Consider the following 19475-nt stretch of genomic DNA (forward strand, 5'->3'; position numbering starts at 1 on the left):
AGTTATGAAGACCCCTGCATTTCTGATTACTGCTGTGACCGTTGCCATGATCCATGATTGTTGTGCCCCTTCATGTCCAGTACTGGATGGACCAATCCGTCTTTTTTATGAACCATGAAAAGATTTGAATAATAACCTTTGAATTTCTCCCCGGGTGGAACTGGAGTAATTAGTTCTGCCTGGATGAGGGGAAGCAATAACCTCCTGGAAAGCCTTGTGCTTTGCTGGATCTTGAGGGACTCTTGACATAAAGAACTTTTGAGGAAGAAGGGAGGAAAATTCTATGTGGTTACCCTGTGTCACGACCTTGTGAACTCAAGAATCCTGCGTGTTTGTGAGCCAAGCATCCGCAAAGTGGTGCAACCTTCCTCCCAGTGCCACGGGGTCTGTCGAGGAAGATTCCATGTCATGCAGAGGTGGACTTGTCCACCGGTCTGGAAAATGTTTTGCGGTTTTGCCAGGTGGATTTGGGCTTGCCCCAAAAGTGTCCTCTGCTTGATGATGTTGCCTGGTTGGCGACAGTCTAGTACACTTGCTGTAAGAGGAGCAAAAAAACTTTCCTCTGCGAAAGGAAGTGCATGCCTTTGGTTGTGGGAGTAGAGTACTTTTGCCCCCCGTCGCCTGACTGATAATTTTGTCCAGGTCAGTACCAAAAAGTAGTTTACCGTTAAGGGTAGTTTTACCGTTAAGAGATTTCTTTGAAGAGAGATCCGCTGACCACAGTTACATCCAAAGTGCCCTGCGGGCTGCTACAGACAGTGCTGACGCTCTGCTGATCACTTGGGCCGTATCTAATAAAGCTTCTCAAATGAAATTGTTTGCCTCTTTAATTTGGGAAGCCCACTGGGACAGCTCCTGGCATGGAGATCCTGAGAGAATTGCTTTGAGAAGTCCACTCAAGACTTCATCTTTTAAGGATCACATGGATAAGAAAATGGAGGGACATCTCCGCTCTCTCTTTTCAGCCCCCGGTACATCCCTTCGCCCAGTTTTGGCCACAGCCTGGGTAAGATGGGCCACCCAGGCTGTGGCCAACAATGGGGCGAAGGGACGTACCAGGGGCCGAAAAGAGAGAGCGGAGATGTCCCTCCATTTTTTTTATCCATGTGATCCTTAAAAGATGAAGAGTCAGGGACTGGCAGGGCTGTATTTTTGTACAGCCTTGATACAGGGGCATCCACCAAGGGTGAAGAGGCTCTGCCTCCTACTGATACTAGCTATGCCCTACTGTTTCCTGTGTCCCCCAACCTGACAATGGAGAAAGAAAAATATAGTGTAAAAAAGAAAGTAATTGTGCAAACAGATATGCAGGGAGGGTGCCAGAATTAATTTAAAAAAAACTCGGACGTATCATAGACAATGGAGAGAGATTTTTGCACAAGTTACCTCCTTCCTTGTATTTGTCAGTTTAATTTGATGTACATTGGCTGTTCTTATGCATAATAAAACATGATATATCCAGTGGTGTAACTACCAGGGGTACACCTGCACCCCCTTGAGGCCCACCAAGCTGGGATAAGTGCTGTTGCAGACTGCAGGGCAGGGGGGATTTCTTGGTGCATGCATCTTGCACCCAGGCCCGCCGATTGCAAATTACACCACTGAATTTATATCTATCTACCTATCTATCATTTATGTATTTGTGTTGTCTTGCTTTCTTTTCTCTACACATACAACTTTATCCTATAGTTAACTATCTCAAACTATGCATAGCATCAAACACCTTGAGTTCTGCCAATCAAGGATATTAATGAATACAAAATATTCTTACCAGAACATTGCACTGTACAGGGTAATGCCATATTGTCCTGCAGAAGAGTGTAAGAAAGAGTAAATGGTTAATTAATGTAGATTAATGTACTCCTTGGTTACTTTTAACACCATTTACACATCACAGCACAGTCTTTCTGCATATGAGGTCAGGCAACCCAAAAATCAACATCTTGAACTATTAAGTTCAAACCTACCTCTTCTTGATGTTCTTCTACCCGGATAGTGAGCTCAATTGTATCTCCACAGGACCTCAGTTCAAGTGGTTTATTATCCAGGAATTCATTCCAAGCTGTAAAACAAAGCCAGGGTTACTAGTTAGTACTCTTGCTCATAGTACAGCAAAACTGACTATTAAACACCAAGAATGTAGATATTTTGTTCCCTGCTCTGAATGTAATGATGTTATTTTCTTTTTTTTATCACTGTGAAGAACCACATTTGAATGACCAAGTTGTCCAAACTGTGGCAATGTTGTAAATGTTGAGAAGATGGCTGCATAGGCACACAACATTTTCACTCAAACACACAAAACTAAAAATAATTTAGTGTAAAAACACTGCATATGTAGTTTTAAAAAGGGAGCACAAGCAGAATTTATAAGTAAGTATATACATAAAGCATAAAGCTCCAAAATTACAGGAAGCACGTCTACATGCTAAGTTCATGCTAATAAAATATATATTTTAAATTATTTCCTGTTCCTCTTTAATAATAAAACAGCAACTTGTACTTTACGGTAACCCAGCTGTATGAATTTATATTTATAGCAGGACAAGACTACAATTACAATTACATTCTTTTTAACATACCTCCCAACATTTAGGAACCAGAAAGAGGCAGAAAAATATTTGGAAATTTTTGTGGACACGCCCATTTTGTGGCAACACCTCCTAATTACCATGTTCATTTTACATAATTTGGCAGGTTATGAAAGTTTGAACACATTTCTGTGGTTTTTATATGTAATTACAGTTTTGCAAATGAAGGTGAATTGCCCTTTAAGCTGTGAGTCTGACTTCTTATCTTCTTCTTATGTCAAGTATCTATTCTGGGCTGTCTGCCAAGATGCAATTAAGTTAGAATCTTTGTATCTGTTTCTGGCTGTTCAGTGCAGCAGATCAAAGAGAAACCCGGGACTTATCAGTACAAATCCGTGACAGCGGGTTGAGCTGTCAAAAGCAAGTCTGTCCCGCTCAAAACGGTATGGACAGGTATGGACACAAGCATTCCTGATTATAGGTTATATACCTGTATTATGAAATAAAATGTGTGAATAAAAATTATTTAGGGGGTTATTTATCTAAGGTCAAGTTGTGTTTTTCCTGAAATATTCGAGTTTTCGAGGGAAATGTTGCCCCACTGGTGTACCACATGATTTGGTGTTGATTTTATGTCTGTGAAGATTCATCTTGGTGCGCAATTTTTGTCCTGTTTCCCCAATGTATATGCCTCCTGTAGAGCACCTAGTACATGTAATCATGTATACCACATTGGATGAAGCACACGAATAGTGGTCCAGAATGGTGTAGACTTTTTGTGTATTCAGAATTGGAACTTGATTTTTGTACAGGATGTATTTGCAGGTTTAACATTTCTGCAGTCAAAATCACAGTCTTCAGGACATGCAGGTCTTAATTCTAAAAGGGAACTTTAAAACTGAATGGGAAAGGAAGATTTATGAATTCAAATGTATGGAGTTATTTAACACATTAAGACAGGGCCTTAAAGGACATGTCAACCCCCAAATGAAAATCTTATCAGTGAAAGTTCTCACTGCATTCTTGAAATACTTGCCACTCTCCCCCCTCCCTTCAGAATTCTCCTTGGCGCTTGGCGTGGGGAGAATGCGCAGTTTGAGTCAGTTGAGTACAGCAGACGAAAGATATGTCTGCTTAGAGAAATCAGACGGGAGGGGCTATGCCCACATGCACATTAAGAAAAGGGAGAAGGGAAAAGATGATGTCAGGTCAGGGAAATGGCCACTGGGTGGAACTCTTAACGTAGTGATGAAGAAGACAGCAGTACAGGACATAGGAGTGGAATTGGGGCAAGAAAATAATGCGGTTTAGGTGGGAGTAAGGCACCCAATACTGACACCATGTTAAGGTGGCCATACACGGATAGATCCGCTCGTTTGGCGATGTCGCCAAACGAGCGGATCTCCCTCCGATATGCCCACCTTGAGGTGGGCAATATCGGGCTGATCCGATCGTGGGCCCTAGGGCCCAACGATCGGATCCTAGCATTCGCCAAACGGGCGGTCGGATCGCGGGGCCGCATCAACGAACAGATGCGGCCGCGATCCGACGGGATTTTTAATCCCATCCGATCGAGATCTGGCCGACTTTCAGCCAGATCTCGATCGGGGAAGCCCGTCGGGGGCCCCCATACACGGGCCAATAAGCTGCCGACACGGTCTGAAATAGGGTTGACATTTCCTTTAATTTAGGGTCAGGTTTCATGTCACAACATGACCTGACTGAATCCAGACTCCTGGACTATTTACAACCCACCCTAATTCATTGTTTTATCTCTACATTTGATCTCTATCTATCAGTAAGTTCCTAATTTATTGCCCATGAATACCTTTCACAGATGAAGAACGGGCCTTGGTGCTCCGAAAGCTTGCAATTTATTTTTTTTATTGTTAGCCAATATAGGTATCACTTCTACAATACTTTTTGTATTTGTTTGTTTTTTTATTTATTTGTTATTTTTGCTACAGCCTAACACGGTACCACAGTTTTTGTTTTGTGCTTATAAATAAGCAATTATTTGAGGCAGAAAAAAACCTCAAACGACTTTTGATGAATAACCCCCTTGCAGTTTTATTTCTCTGTGTCTCGTGTAGGCAGATTTTGCATGCTCATGGACTTAACTCTTGAAACAGATTATTATAGGACCCTTTTCTCACTCTGTTATGCACTTCTGCTGTTTGTCACTAATATAAGTCAAGATGCCTGCTGTTGCCTGGTTGAGCAATACAGTATACTATAACAGACCATATACCAAATATATTATGGATTAGGTTAGAATTCCATTGATCGGTAGTACAATAAAATAATCATTTGCAGAGCAGCCTAAACTGTCTCTTCTCCTCAAATGTTTATTGTTTAATTTGTCCTGTGGTAATTAGTATACAATTCTCTAAATGGCAATGATAATGTATGTTATTTTGGTCTGCTCTGAGAAATGCAACTAAACTCGAGAATATTTTACTGAAACCTCGAATAGTCTCGATTTGCTGTAGAAAAAACATGAAATTATACCAAAAAAGCTGACAGGTTTCCATAGAAGTCAATGGGAATATTCTCTAAGAGCTTCCTTATTTTATTTCAAAGATTATTAAAACATTCAATATTTTCAGGCTTGATGAAAATGAACAGAATAAAAAAAAGGTGACCCTGAATATTCTGTCCAAAACATTTTCTTAAATAAGATAGTGATTGCGTACAAAAAAAGCACATGTTCTGGTAAGGATTTTTTCCACATTTATTAAATGAGTTCTGCTGTAGCTGACCATGACCACAACTAATTTCAACCGGTAGCTATGAGTTACAACATCAGAGCAAACTTACACCAATACTTTTAGTTTCAAGTAGTATGCTATATGCCTTTTGCTTCCCAGTAGTGTAAGCATTTGCTGTAAAAGGCTATGTAATGACACTGAGATGTCTTATAGACCTATCTTATCAGGGAAATCCTCAATTTTCCCCTTTGGTGTAAAGTGGCATTAGGTCCTCAAAATATCAGAACTGGACCAGGTCCCTATTGACATGGGTTGAGTTTAGTTGAAAATTGCAAAACAGAAACTTCCTGCATTATTTCCTGTATATATGTGTAGGGGAAAAGAGGAATATGCTAAGAAACAGTGGTGCTTACAAAATCCTCTGTTATGTGGATTCAGAAGTTTTGCAGGGTGCAAGGGTGTGAACAATGGCGCTATATCATGTGCCATGCAACATGGGCTACACAGAAAAATTTTCAGTGATTGATCAATAAAAATAACCTGTTTTTTCTACACTACCACAGTGAAATGCATGACCATCTTTCAAATAATTTTCATCACTTGGCAGCAAGTGGGCTGTCAGTGGGTCCAAAAGGGAAGGAGAAGGGCTGTCAGCTGTCAAGTAGGGCAGCTACTTAAGGGGCATAACTTGGTGTAACTGGGCCCCCCTAATGTAAGGTTACCAGATTTTTAAAGTGAAATTGTGCATTGTGCTATGGATATTGCGCTAAATTTTTAGTTCACCGTGCCCAATTTACACACAAAATGTCTGCACCCAAAACACATAGCAGTATAAAGTGTCAACTTCACTTTTACTGTCTACAGAACACAAACCAGCAAATTGATTATGCATCTTATAGGGAACTACTATTTCTGCTAACCTTTGGATACCCTGTAAATTGGTCTGGTTCCATTTGACTTTCCGTTCATCCTTTAGCAATGTGTTAGGAGCAGATTGGTTTCTGTGGCTGCTGTGCCATGTTAGCCTGCTGGGCAGAGGCTGGGGCAAGATGCATTGTACATTCAAATTCTGTGTAGAATGGCAGCTCTGAATAGGAAAGTATGTACACAGCCCTATAGAAGTATGGTGCAATAATGCTGCTGCACTGACAATAAATAAACACTATGTAATCATTCGCAATAATAAAATCATAACTGGGGGTCTATTATTTCTTTTCCTAAACTACTTACACTTGTTGCCACCAGAGCCGGTTTTTTGAAGGGCTGCCCGGGTCAAAACTTCCTGGCCAGTTCTCCAAATTAGGAAAACAATGCAGGATTCCCTGTGATTGATGCCACAAGGCCAATCGGCGATAACCACGGCATAGCCCCGCCCCTGATGGACCACCCGCCCGTACGATGTCACGGTCAGGAGCCAACGATGTCATGGCCCCTCCCCCACAACATCACTGTCTCGCATTAAACCTGCAGAAAGGTGGCAACCCTACTTACACTCTCCTCTCAGTGCATGGAGAACTAGTCCTACCCTGTGCTTCTCTCCTGCACCTAACATAAGTAGTACTGGAAAAAGAGTTATGTAGGACTACAGACAGTACAGATATCACTCCTGTGTGTCAATGTCAAGTAAAAGATTCCACTGTCTGACTGTGGATAGAGCTAGAGCTGCCTCCCTGTATAGAAATCAAAGTACTGCACTTGCCATTTTGTAGAGCCCGCCACTTCCGCAGAATGTCTACAAACATTTCCTGTGGGCCTGCACTCGGAGTAAGAACTGCCCACTTCTGTCATGATTGGACAGTGACTGAGAAGGGTTGTGCTGCAAGAGTAGCAGTGTAGTCCCGCCCCTCCTGATTCGTTCCCTGCCTTCTTTTAACATCATAGCCATGTTTTGCCATAATAATAAAAATAAAATGAATAGTACTGCTTGGGGTACACAGAAGATGACATTATTTCCATGCCCCCTATTCTACTCCCTCAGACTCCTGGTAGTTACACAACTGTCACTGTTTAAGGGCAAAAGTGCCCCCCTTTGCCCCTATTTGCGGTCACCCATGCCATGCAAGCTTGTACACATATAGCTGCCAGCTGTACCATGGTTGAGCTATTGTATCTTTGGTATCTCTGTATTTTCAGTATGTTTCAAAGGAAGGTTTGCAATAAAATCTTTCTTGGAATGTATAAAAAGTACAAACGATATAACGTAAACTGTAGATTACAGTTTACTGTAGATTTATTGTCATAATTCTTACTTTCACGTGCGTGTGGTCAAAAATTGCACCACTTCTTCCAACATGTGACCACCCCACCTAAAGTGCCCATATCGGTCTGCCACTAATGGGGCTTATCTTAAGTCAAAGCACTGAGCACCATCAATTTCAAGATTTATCCACTCCTGTCCTCACATTAAAAATCAGTGCCAGAATGCTTGGTAGCAGGGCCAGATTTCTAACTCCGAAGCTCCTCCCCCCCTCCTGTGCGCATACGCACACATTTCTGGGTGCGCCTGGAAAGTAACTATTGGAGATTTACCATGCGCACAGTCCTCAGTACATTGCCAGATGGTGTGGCTGGGCGGCATGCCGCCCCTGAAATCATGTCGCCCTAGGCCCGGGCTTTTGTGGCCTTGCCACAATTCCAGGCCTGCTTGGTAGGCTCTCCAAAGAGAGTGTTATTGGATCTGGCTTCTTCAGACCCGTGATCCGAAGGGTCTTAATGAAGATTTTAATATGTCTTGCTTTTTTATAGAAATCTTTTGATAGAATGTTTTTTATTAAAAATATTTATTTTCTTTTACAGATGATCACCATGGGTTTTTTAATTAGGGTCAGCTACTCTTTGTTCCTGTTCTCCCTCTATAGGGTAAGACTTAAAGGACATTACTTAAAGGACATTACTTAAAGGACATGTCAACTCCTACAACAAAAATTTTATAAGCGATATGCCTCGTTACATGTTTTACATACCTAGTATTGCAGCCCTTGAAAAGTGATCCATTAAGCAGCTCTGTTGATTTTGGCTGCCTGCTGCTGTCCTGCACTATCTGCCTCTCTCCCCCCTCCCTTCGGAATGCAAACTATAGTTTGGCGAGACGCACATGCGCACTTGTCTAAACGAATCTAGCACATGCGCAGTTTAGTTAAATCGGCCTCGGCAAAGCCATCCAGCCACATCATGAGTGACCTCTGTGTCTTCATTCCGCCAATCAAAAAATAGCATTGGTGGTTGCTATAGTGACTGTATTCTGTCAAGCTTTAGCTCTCCGCTTCTAGCACATATTTCTTCGTGCTGACTGCAGGGAGCAGAGCAAGAGAGCGGAGACATTAACTATTACACTGCCAACCAGGATAACTACTGTATGTAAGTTACTAGCAAGTTAGCAAGTCAAAAAGATGGGAGTATTGGCGCATGCGCATTGCTAATAGGAAGAGCGCAAGCATGAAAAAATGGCCGCTGGGTTAATGAAGGCGCAGGGAGGCAAACAATGCATTGGTGCAGGGAAGGTAGAGCGTTTTTCCAAGTGAAAATAATGCGGTTCGATTGGGGCTAAAGTAGGCTACACAGGCATGGTAAAAGTCAAAAACGGCTTGACATTTCCTTTAATTTAAACAGCTTTAGGAGTAGGTACATGGGAATATACATATGTTTTCTTTATTTGTATAAATCGGTGAAATTATTGTATTCTATTGCACTGTATCACACAGCATTGATATTTATTGTATTAACATATTACACTTTGTATCTTTTTAAACAATTTGTAAATTTTTTTTTAAAAAAAGGTGTTTCTATGTTGTTTTTTCACTCGAACGGATTGGACATGCAATTATGACACATTAATTGAATGATTTATTTGTCTATATATGTGCACTGTTTTATTCCCGAAACATTGCATTTGCACTCTGCTTTCAAATAAAAATTGGAAGAGCCCTGTGTGCCATTGGATTTTTTCTTGTTGTACCTGCTTAGTAGGCACCATGTGTTTGTTTTTTTTTTTGTTTGCAAACCAACTTATGAATGTGTACTTGTGCATAAAGGAGCATCGCCTGTGCACAATGGTTGTTTGTTCAGAATTTCTACTGAGGAATGTTGATAATGTATGAGAGGCTCATTATTACATTAACTTTCAGTATTTTTCTGTTGAGTATTTTGCCCTATTTTGACACTTTTAAGAATCACAAAATTGCAGAAACCACAGAAATTCATTCTCTGTTACGCTACATGTTTATTGCTATTTCTATTGGTTTCCAAAAGGCCCAGTCCTATTTCTCCCCCAATCTGAATTTCTAACCACTGCAAAAGCTATTAAAATTCTGAGATATATGAAAAAACAACAAAGCAACAATAATAAAAAATGAAGACCAGTTGCAGATTGCCTTAGACTAAAATAACTAAAGTATATTGTGCAACTTTAAGAAGAATTATCAGCAAATAGTAGGAAATTATTTCCTAACATACTTGCAACATGCAACTACTGTATGTTCAAAGCAAAAAACACAAGGTATTCTTCTTGCATGGCCTCTCTTCCCTTAAAGGATAAGTAAACCTTAAAAATAAGTGAATGTAAAATTGAAGCACTTTTGCAATGCACATTAAATTTTTTTCCCTTGATATTAAAGGCTACATGTACGGTTAACATGAACAAATTTTGTTATACCAGCAACACCTGCTGGTCATTTTTACAACCTGTCTTACCACAAAGTAGTCAAGAAAGTTGTCAGGATAAAGAAAGAGGGCTGCTCTGATGTTCTTCTTAGGAAAGATTTGAGAATGTTTCTAATTTTTTCCTAACCAGAAGATCATCAGATCATCAGATAAACTTCCTTGACGAAATGCAGAAGTGCCGAAAAGCCGAACAGCAGAAGTCCCAAAGCAGTGAAAAAATCCGAAGCCACGAAAACAGCCAAGGCCAAACTTCCGAAGCGGCGAAAAGAAGTCACAAAAACAGCCGAAATTGAAGTCCTTAAGCCACGAAAAGACCAAAGTCAGAAAGTAGGCGAAGTTAAAGTCCTGAAGCCATGAGTTCAATTCTACTAAACACCAATTTGTGTTTTTTTATTTTTTTTAATCCCCTGGCCACTAATGCATTATTTTAATATTCTATAGGCCCCTGCCACCAATGTTTTTTTTAAAAATATTCTTTGGGGCCCCAATTTTTTTTTTATTTGTAAGGGGGGCCCTGGCACCGATGTTTTTTTAATAAATTATTCTTTGTAAGTGGGACCCTGGCTCCAATGTTTTTTTTTTAAATATTCTTTGGGGACCCAATTTTTTTTTACTTGTAAGGAGGGCCCTGGTGCCAATGTTTTTTTTTAACTTTAGGGGGGCCCTGACCACCAATTTTTTAAAAAACTTGTAAAGGGGGCCCTGGCCACCAATTATTTTTTTTAACTTATAAGGGGGCCCTGACTATCAATAGCTTTTTATAACTTGTGTGTGGGGGGGGTTACCTTTTTAGGCACTGATGTCTGTGTGGTCTTTTAACTGTTGTGTGGGTGGGGCTTGGGGGCTGGGGCGGGCGGGGGGGGCTGGGGCGGTCGGGGGGGGCCCCAAAAATTATACTTGTATGGGCCTCTGGATTTCTAATGGTGGCCCTGTATACAGTATATAAAAACAATTTACATGTTGAATATATTCGCAGAGACAGCATAGTTATCTATTACAACGATACATTAGAAGTTACTTTGACTACACTTCTAAGAAAGGTGTAAAAGAACAATACTCGTTCAAACCTCTAGGAGCTACAGTGTCAAGCAATAATCGATCCCAATCTCCTTCCATATTTGGTTCTGGGATTAGATCAATACCCATGAATCTTAGAGTGGGGAGCCTATCTCCTTCTTTTAAAAAATGCTGTGGCAGGAGTTGATCCGATTTACCGGTTTCAAAAGCCTTTTTGATAGATGATCTACAAATACACTCACGTAGCGTATTTTGGGACTTGCCCCACATGGGCATGTTATGATACTGTATATATTACATGTATTGCCAGTCATCATAGAACTACATGTGGTACATTTATAACAACCTTTCTTTAATTTGCCAAGGATGCCACCTTTAGGTTCATAACACTGAACGGGATCGGTTTTCATTAACAGATCTCTTAGATTTGGCCCCCGTTTATAGCCCCACATTGGTTTTTGTGTCAGAGATTTAGACTTTTTGTCACACTGTAATATTGGCCACTGGCAAATTTTGAATTTGGACCATGTTGCTGAGATACATGTGTACGTGCCTTTTTTAGGGATGTATTCAATACAGACTGGTTATAAGCTCTTTGTACAAAACGATTGAATGTTTCTTGTATTTGTGTTTCACAGATGTCATTATTAGAAAGAAGAAGAAAGAAGCACACCAGTAGGGGTAAGAGGCGGCCGTGGTCGTCCCCCCAGGTTCCCAAAATGAATCCCATCTACAATCTCTATCATCATACATTAATGCCAGCTGAGACTTCTCTTCTCAGTAAAGGTACTGCTTTTGTTCCCATTGTACCGTTAAATAACTTTAATTGGGAAGTGGAATGCTTTAAATTGGGCAGAAAGTTGAGATTACTAGAAAAAGGAGGGAATGATAATCAAGCACATTTATAACAAATAAACTGTTTGTAAGGCCCTATCAACTGGAAAATCAGAGGCATTTGACCTTCATGAGACATTCCTTATCACAAATTCACTACAGATGGAGAGATTAGGCGTCCAGTGACAAATCTTTGGTGCTGCAGGTGACTAATCTCCCCGAAATGCCTTATCGCTGGCAAGAATACAAATCGCTGGCGGGATAGGAATACGAATCACTTCAGATTTCTGAAGTCGCAGCAGAGAAGATTTGTCACTGGGCGACTAATCTCCTCATCTGCCACCACCCTAAGTGATAAGGCTTATTTTTTTATAAAGAGACAATTTGAAGGGAAATAAGAGTAGCAAACACCTATTGTATGACTATTGTAAAGCTGGCCATAGACGCAAAGATCCGATCGTACGAATTAACGTACAATCGGACTTTCCCATCTCCCGACCCTCCACTAACCATTCAGATCAAAGTCTTACCATTCCGACCAAATAAAGTACAAAAGAACAGACCAGCCAATGTTCTGCCCCTGACAGCAATCGTACGATAGTTATGTCTGACAAAGCTAGTGACAGTCTCCCACTGAAAAATCTTCCGATCGGCAATACATGCAGAGATATTATCGGCAGCCGACAGATTTTCAAACCTGTCCGATCGACCAAACGACCGATCTCCGACGGACGAAAAATGTTGGGACTCTCCACACATGGTCCGGATCGTTGCGTCTATGGCCAGTCTTAGTGAGTAAGCTATAGTTTTGGTGACGGTTCCCCTTTAAGACTTGAAACTCAGTGGGAATCAGTGGGTCTGGTTGTGATCGCATGATCTTCTATCACTCTATGCAAACTTGGGGACAGAAAGCGGTGAGCTGTGCAGCCTTATAGCAACTTAGGGTTGCCAATTCAAAATTTTAATTCAATTTACATTTAATGTCCTTCTTACACCTTATTTTGTGCTTTGGTGATTTGGCTAAACTAGGATGATGGGATTTTGAGTCCTTCCGAAACTAAGAAAACAGGTACCGGCACACAGGTGCAATTCAAGTAGGGGACTAGCCCCTTACGTGTTTATTAAGTCGACACAACATTTCGGGGGCAATTCCCCCGGTGACGAAGGGGGAATTGCCCCCGAAATGTTGTGTCGACTTAATAAACACGTAAGGGGCTAGTCCCCTACTTGAATTGCACCTGTGTGCCGGTACCTGTTTTCTTCGTTCCTGCTGTGTTGCGGAAGTGCCAACTTCCTAGGGTCCGAGCACCGGGTCAAGTACTCCATAGGGCTCGGGTGTGCACATGAGTGTGTTTGCATTGTGAGTCCTTCCCCCACACTCACGCTTAACTGTCAGCAATTATGTAGTGATGATGTCACCATATAACTATGTTAACACCAGTAAACTGATCACTGGCCCACACATGCTTTCTTAGCAACTAATTACACACATTTTGGCTCACTCTGTTGTTACCTAAGGCTAGTCCACACGGGGAGATAGCGACGCGTTTGCGGTCGCGGCGACAAAGCGCCGCGCCAGTCGCCGCGACCGGCGCAGGCGACAGTTTTGTATGGGCGCCTATGTAAAAACGCCTGTGCTAACCACACGAGGCGATGCGCTTTTCAACAGTCGCCTGAAAATGCCTCGCCAGGCTTTTTCAGGCGACTGTTGAAAAGCGCATCGCCTCGTGTGGTTAGCACAGGCGTTTTTACATAGGCGCCCATACAAAACTATCGCCTGCGCCGGTCGCGGCGACTGGCGCGGCGCTTTGTCGCCGCGACCGCAAACGCGTCGCTATCTCCCCGTGTGGAATAGCCCTAAAGGAAGACCAAATGTTGGAATAATAAGTAAACTATTTCTTTTCACCATATTTCAAAGTCCTTTGAGGGGGGGGTGTATGTCTGTGTACATATTCTCCTCTGTGTTGTTCTGTGCAAGGAGGGGGATGAAATCCCATCCCTGTGAGCTAACAGGAAGAAAGGGCTGGGAGAGAGAAGGAGCGGTAGCGGCACAAGGAAGAAAAACAGTGCTCGATTATATATGAAAAGGTCTAAACTCTTTTCTGCATCTCAGCCCTTTTACGCTATGAGTATTAATAGTTACTTTATCATTTTGGTTGAAAAATGGCCAAAGCTTGTCAAACCATTGAAAACAAGCACCAGTGCACATATATAGAAGTATTTATACAGACCTAGCTATACACTCCTTAAGTGTTATCAGAATAAACAGGTTTTACCTCCTTCCTCTCTGTAGCTCACTCGGAACAGCCTGGAAGAGATAGACGAGAGTATATATTCTTCTCCTTGGTAATTTACAACAAACAACTTTTGCAGATCTCTCTGTTGGATTTCATTTAAGTCCTTGCTGCTTTCCACAACCAGAGAATGCAGATCATAATCTGAATCAATCCTGTCCCCCATTATGTACGTGTTGCTTTTTCAGAAGCAAATGTTAAAAATGAAAGTGAAACAGGGATAAGTTACAAGGAAAATAGGGTGGATTTCGTGTAACCTGATATGGTTTGACTCACAGCTGTTTAAAGGGGAATTACTACCAAATAAAAAATAAAATACAGTTGTGCATGACAGAAACTATAAATATATATGTAATGTATCTTGGCCTAAACCTAAGGCTTTAGCTACTCCTCAGGTAGATTACTGTTAAATTAGAACCCTCTTGTTCAGATGAACCCTCTCTATGTTGCATGGAGGAATGGAGAGGAGTTGTTCAACTACATCTCTCATGCTGCACAATCTGGATTTTTAGAATTCCAGAGTTTCTAAAAGAAGGAACACATGTTTATTTGTTTAAATGGATGTGGTACTCACTTTGTTCAAGGTGATTATAGAGGTAGAATGGTTGCATTATTATTCATTAGCAGAGCAGCTGTACACTTGCACCACAGAGCTGTGCAGTCAGTCAGGAGCAATTTTGAGTACCTGGAGTCAGAGTCAGCAAAAATGGGCCTCCTAATAAATTTTAATTGTAAAAAAAAAAAAAAAATACAATATGTTACAATGTCCTATTTCACAGATAAAAGTCATGATAAAGTATCTTGTATAGGTCAATCTAAAAACAACTGGACTTGCTGAGTAATCAATGAAGACGTTTCACTACTCATCCAAGCAGCTTCTTCAGTTCAACTGACTGGTGTGGGAAGTTCTCCGCATATAAACTCTTCCACTAATCCAATCACAATGGCATTGTAACTCTTCAAAGAGGTGACATCTGAAGAAATTCACAGAGGTGTAGATTCTGTGTAGTTACTGTGATAGGATTATCCAATGTGTCATGTAACTCCTAGATACAGGTGTTAATTGTGAGAGTTGCATAAATGGATGTGTGAAGTGTTCTGAAACCGCCGGGGTACAGATGTTAGAACAGCATTGTATGTAGCAGACAGGTGGTGTCGAAGGCCCCCACCTCTGTTCAGGGATGGTTTCTCCACTTTGACATGAAGCGCCTCTTTCACGCCTCGTTCAAACCAGCGGCCTTCTTTATCCAATATTTGGACCTTGCTATCTTCAAAGGAGTGTCCCTTGTCTTTTAAGTGTAGAAAGACAGCTGAGTTTTGCCCTGTAGAGTTCGCCCTCCTATGCTGAGCCATTTGCTTGGTGAGCAGCTGTTTTGTCTCCCCAATGTATAGATCTGTGCACTCCTCGCTACACTGGACTCCGTATACCACATTGCTTTGTTTTTCTTTAGGGGTTGGATCCTTTGGGTGTACCAGTTTTTGTCTCAGTGTGTTGCTAGGTTTGAAAAACACAGGGACGTGGTGTTTTTAAAAATCCTCCTGAGTTTCTCAGACACTCCAGCTACATATGGGATGACTATGTTTCGCCTACTATGTGTCTCTGGGTGGTTATTTCTATTGGTGTTCCTGTTGGGCTTGGTTGCTGCTGTTTTGACAAAGGCCCAGTCTGGGTAGCCACATGCTTTCAAAGCTCCTCTAAGATGTTTTTGCTCTTTGTCTTTGGACTCTGTATCAGTTGCCACACATTCCGCCCTGTGGTGCAGAGTTCTAATGACACCCAGTTTGTGTTCCAGCGGATGGTGGGAATCAAACAACAGATATTGATCCGTATGAGTGGGTTTCCTGTATACTCCCGTCTTTAAGTTACCCCCCTCTTGGATGCATATCAAACAGTCCAAAAAGGTAAGTTTATTCTGAACTGAAGAAGGTGCTCGGATGATTTAGTGAAACGTCTTCATTGATTACTCAGCAAGTCCAGTTGTTTTTAGATTTACCTATACTAGTGTAGGGATGTGAAAATCTTAGACACCCTTACACTTTACAGTCAGGCACATCCCTAGTAATATGGACACCTCAGTGGGTCCTTATGGGGACCTTGTGCTTATGTAACCCCTGTAGTTCACACAGTGTACACCAGATGGCACTGTGCCAGAGTATAAAAGGTTTAGGAACCATGAGGTCTGGGTCCATTGCTTTAGCCCAACCAAGCAGGCTGGAAGGGAATGGGTAGTGTCGACCCTAGGTGCCTTGGCCCTAGTAATTAGACAGCTATACTCAATTATAGATCACTCTAGGAGTGATAGAGAGGTTATTTAGTTGAGCAGCTCAATACTCCGCTGAGGAGATTAGAGGGATTAAGATCCCAGATTCCCAGAGTATTACTGACCCGGAGTAAGGACTAAAGTGTTGAGGTAGGGATGATAGGAGTTCCCCTAGTCTGCCACTGGAAGATATCCTGAAAACTGGGCAATACCCATCACATGCTGTCAACCTACTCTCTGCTGAATATTCCCTAGCCTGTGAGGATTCAGCCTATACGTGCTGTGAGTATATGCTTCCTTTATGCTGCTGTGTATGTTCTATGCTCCATTGTGGATCAATGTGCTGAATGATCTATGTGCTATTGTTTAATAAACACCGTTCTATGTTCAACCGTCAAAGAACTACTGGCGCCCATCATTGTGCTATCGCACCCAATTACAGTTACACTACACCATGCCTCCACCGCGTTGCAAGGGCTTGCCCCTGAGAAAGAGAGCTCATTTGTGATATCAGCCCACAAAGGAAAGTAGCTAAAACTGCTCTCAAGCGAATCAGTTTACTATAGCGCTACACTAGATATATCATGACCTGGATGAATGAAAATATTCATAGTCACATGATAAAGTAGTTCTCTGCTTTAAAGGAGTTGTACACCTTTGAGATAACTTTTAGTATGATGTAGAGTCAGCAACGCCCATTTGAAAGCTGCAAAGAGTTAGAAGAAAAAGGCAAATAACTATAAAACTATAAAAAATAAATAATGAAAACAAATTGAAAAGTTGTATAACATACCATAAAAGTTACCTTAAAGGTGAACCACCCCTTTAAGCCCAGTGCTTAGTTGTTTCACTAGTGTGAAGTCCAGCTGAGCAATTATAACTTTACTGTTTTCATTTCTTGTCTTTTGTTCAAACTTTAGGTTTAAGGAATGTATGTAGTTCCTTTCGTAAATAAATTAGCCACAATGACATAGGCTGAGTTATAGATTTAGACCCAAACTTGAACAGAATCCTTATTCATTGTTGGCAGTGACAGGATTGGATGGCCAATAGGGTAGTGCGTCAGCTTCCTAACCAATAGTAATTTGGTTTGTTCCTAAAATCAGACACCATCTTCATAATGCTTCACAAACGGCTGAGCTTGGACAGTGATTAAATATTTTGTGTACTTAACTTCTTTCAACTAACATGGAAAATGTATTAGAATATTAAAAACAGAGGAGTCAGAGTCAAATGATTTATCTACTGACTTCAGAGCCCTGTTGGAAATGAAAATGTGTGAATTTTGAAATGTCTCCTCTAAGTTTGTAGGGGTTACTTACATATGTCCCAGATGAAAGTGCTTGGGCTGTTCTTACTGCCTGCCATAGTTGGGGCATGAGTAATGGGTGGGATAATTGGCGACATAGGGTAACCCTATATGTCTCCCACTGCCCCCACAGCACTGCCGAATGCACTTGTAGGTGCTCACCCATAGGGCAGGGTACAAAGTGGAAAAAAATGCAGCTCTTCTTCTGGACCCTGCCTCGGATTTTTATAAAAAGAAAAAAAAATACGGCACTGTTAATGAAGTAAATCAATGGGTAGGTTTGATAGACAAAACTGAAGTCATAAAGAAGTAGTACTCAATAAAAAGTTACCGCATAAATAAATAAGAATAACAATAAAAATGTAGCCCTGGAAACCGGACAGTTTTAAAAGTAGAAAGCATTCAAGGAGCCAATAATGAAAAAACCAAAGTTTTAATGAAAATCAATTCAATAAAAAGATAAATTCCCTTTAACATCATTGTAGGTGTAGTGGGTTATTTAAATAGCTAATCTAGTTATTTAACATTTTAAATACACAGGTCTGTGAAATTAGTGCTTATAGGTAAATGGAGAAACATTGTAATTGCCACTATTCTTCATTATGAGCATTATAGTACATCAAACATGCACACATGTTGCATATATTAAGGTTTAGGAAATATTAGTGGGTTTGAACCTCAAAGGATTTTAGCAATCCATCTGCCACTGGAGAAAGAAAGAGTGATCAATTTTTGTATGTTATTAGTTGTTCTTTGTGACGCATAAAACCCTAACTGAAAGAGTACATTTGCAAATGCTGTGTTTACTCAGGGAATGGAGGCAGTGGTACTGCTTAACCCAGTAAATCCTTCTTTATGCAGTTAATAATTATCAGAGAAAAGTATATTAAAACTGGTGGCAGCGTTGTAACTAGGTCACATGTAGGCCTTAGGTTACCATGAGCTGTTTATTGTGGTTAATGAGAACACATGCAATATCCTTGAGATATTGTGCCAACAGGACCATAAGGTGCTACGATGTCTGGATCTCTTATTGATCTGGAATAATGCTGATGATGACAATTCATAAAATGTCTCCTGCTGATAACATTAACATTCAGTTAGGAGCCATGAAACTGCAAATTGCTATGATGCCTGCACTCAAATGCATCCTCACAATGTAACAGCTTTCTTCTCAATTACTTTTTGAAGGAAACGTGATTACACACCACAATAAAATATTTAGATAAAATGATTATGTTGCCAATAATTACCCCTTTTCAAGTTAAAGGTAGTTTCCTGACCCATAGTTTTAGGAAGAATATACAAATGAATATCTGTGGTTGTCAGAAATTATTTGGTTTATAATGATAACCTCAATTATATTTATGTAGCTACTGTTGTACAACACAGCACTGCGCATGACATGGGCAGGGACAAATACCTGCCTTTTCCACCCAAACTGGCCTAGGAATAACCAACTCGCTCACCATACATTTTATTTGTTGGAGTCTTTATGTCCACAGCTTTATTGCACAACAGATCACTTAACAATAGATAACACATATATCAATAACTGTTATATTAACAACATTATAAACATACAAATATGAAAGTGAAATACCATTAAAATTTTATCCTCTGCAAGGCCCCTGGCAATGGACCCAATTAGGTACATGCAATCGTTAAGCCACCAGCCGCTTGTGCCTTCTAGCATGATGGGTACGCAGGACTGCATGCTACCCCCAATACAACATACCCTCCCAGAGACCACCGCTCTTAGAGAGGAACACCACCAACCAAGTTCTATTAACCAACTTGGTAAAACTCCACTTAATTAACTCTCCCCATTGCCAGGGACCCGCCGCCCGGCTGTGACA

The 19475-nt window shown here is 41.0% G+C and overlaps 1 protein-coding gene and 1 long non-coding RNA gene across 4 annotated transcripts in view; one reads left to right on the top strand and one right to left on the bottom strand.

The window, feature by feature from the left end:
* LOC121393596 overlaps window positions 1-14221 on the top strand; it is a 65022-nt gene extending 50801 nt beyond the window's left edge. The window contains exons 1-4 of one of the 2 annotated variants that reach the window (XR_005961177.1): window positions 8035-8101; window positions 10032-10228; window positions 11557-11704; window positions 14046-14221. This is a non-coding gene — a long non-coding RNA (uncharacterized LOC121393596). Of the gene's footprint in view, window positions 1-8034; window positions 8102-10031; window positions 10229-11556; window positions 11705-14045 lie in introns of those variants that run through there. The other variant, XR_005961178.1, reaches the window with a different exon arrangement.
* The window catches only part of parp14.3.L (poly (ADP-ribose) polymerase family, member 14, gene 3 L homeolog), a 45234-nt gene that overhangs the window by 24492 nt on the left and 1267 nt on the right, over window positions 1-19475 (bottom strand). The window contains exons 1-3 of one of the 2 annotated variants that reach the window (XM_018256319.2): window positions 14029-14286; window positions 1968-2062; window positions 1772-1808 (exon numbers count right to left, since the gene is read on the bottom strand). In XM_018256319.2, the coding sequence (XP_018111808.1) occupies window positions 1772-1808; window positions 1968-2062; window positions 14029-14212 (316 nt within the window). In that variant the 5' untranslated portion in view covers window positions 14213-14286. Of the gene's footprint in view, window positions 1-1771; window positions 1809-1967; window positions 2063-14028; window positions 14287-19475 lie in introns of those variants that run through there. The other variant, XM_041562472.1, reaches the window with a different exon arrangement.

The sequence above is a fragment of the Xenopus laevis genome, chromosome 1L (assembly GCF_017654675.1).
Source record: "Xenopus laevis strain J_2021 chromosome 1L, Xenopus_laevis_v10.1, whole genome shotgun sequence".
Taxonomy (NCBI): domain Eukaryota; kingdom Metazoa; phylum Chordata; class Amphibia; order Anura; family Pipidae; genus Xenopus; species Xenopus laevis.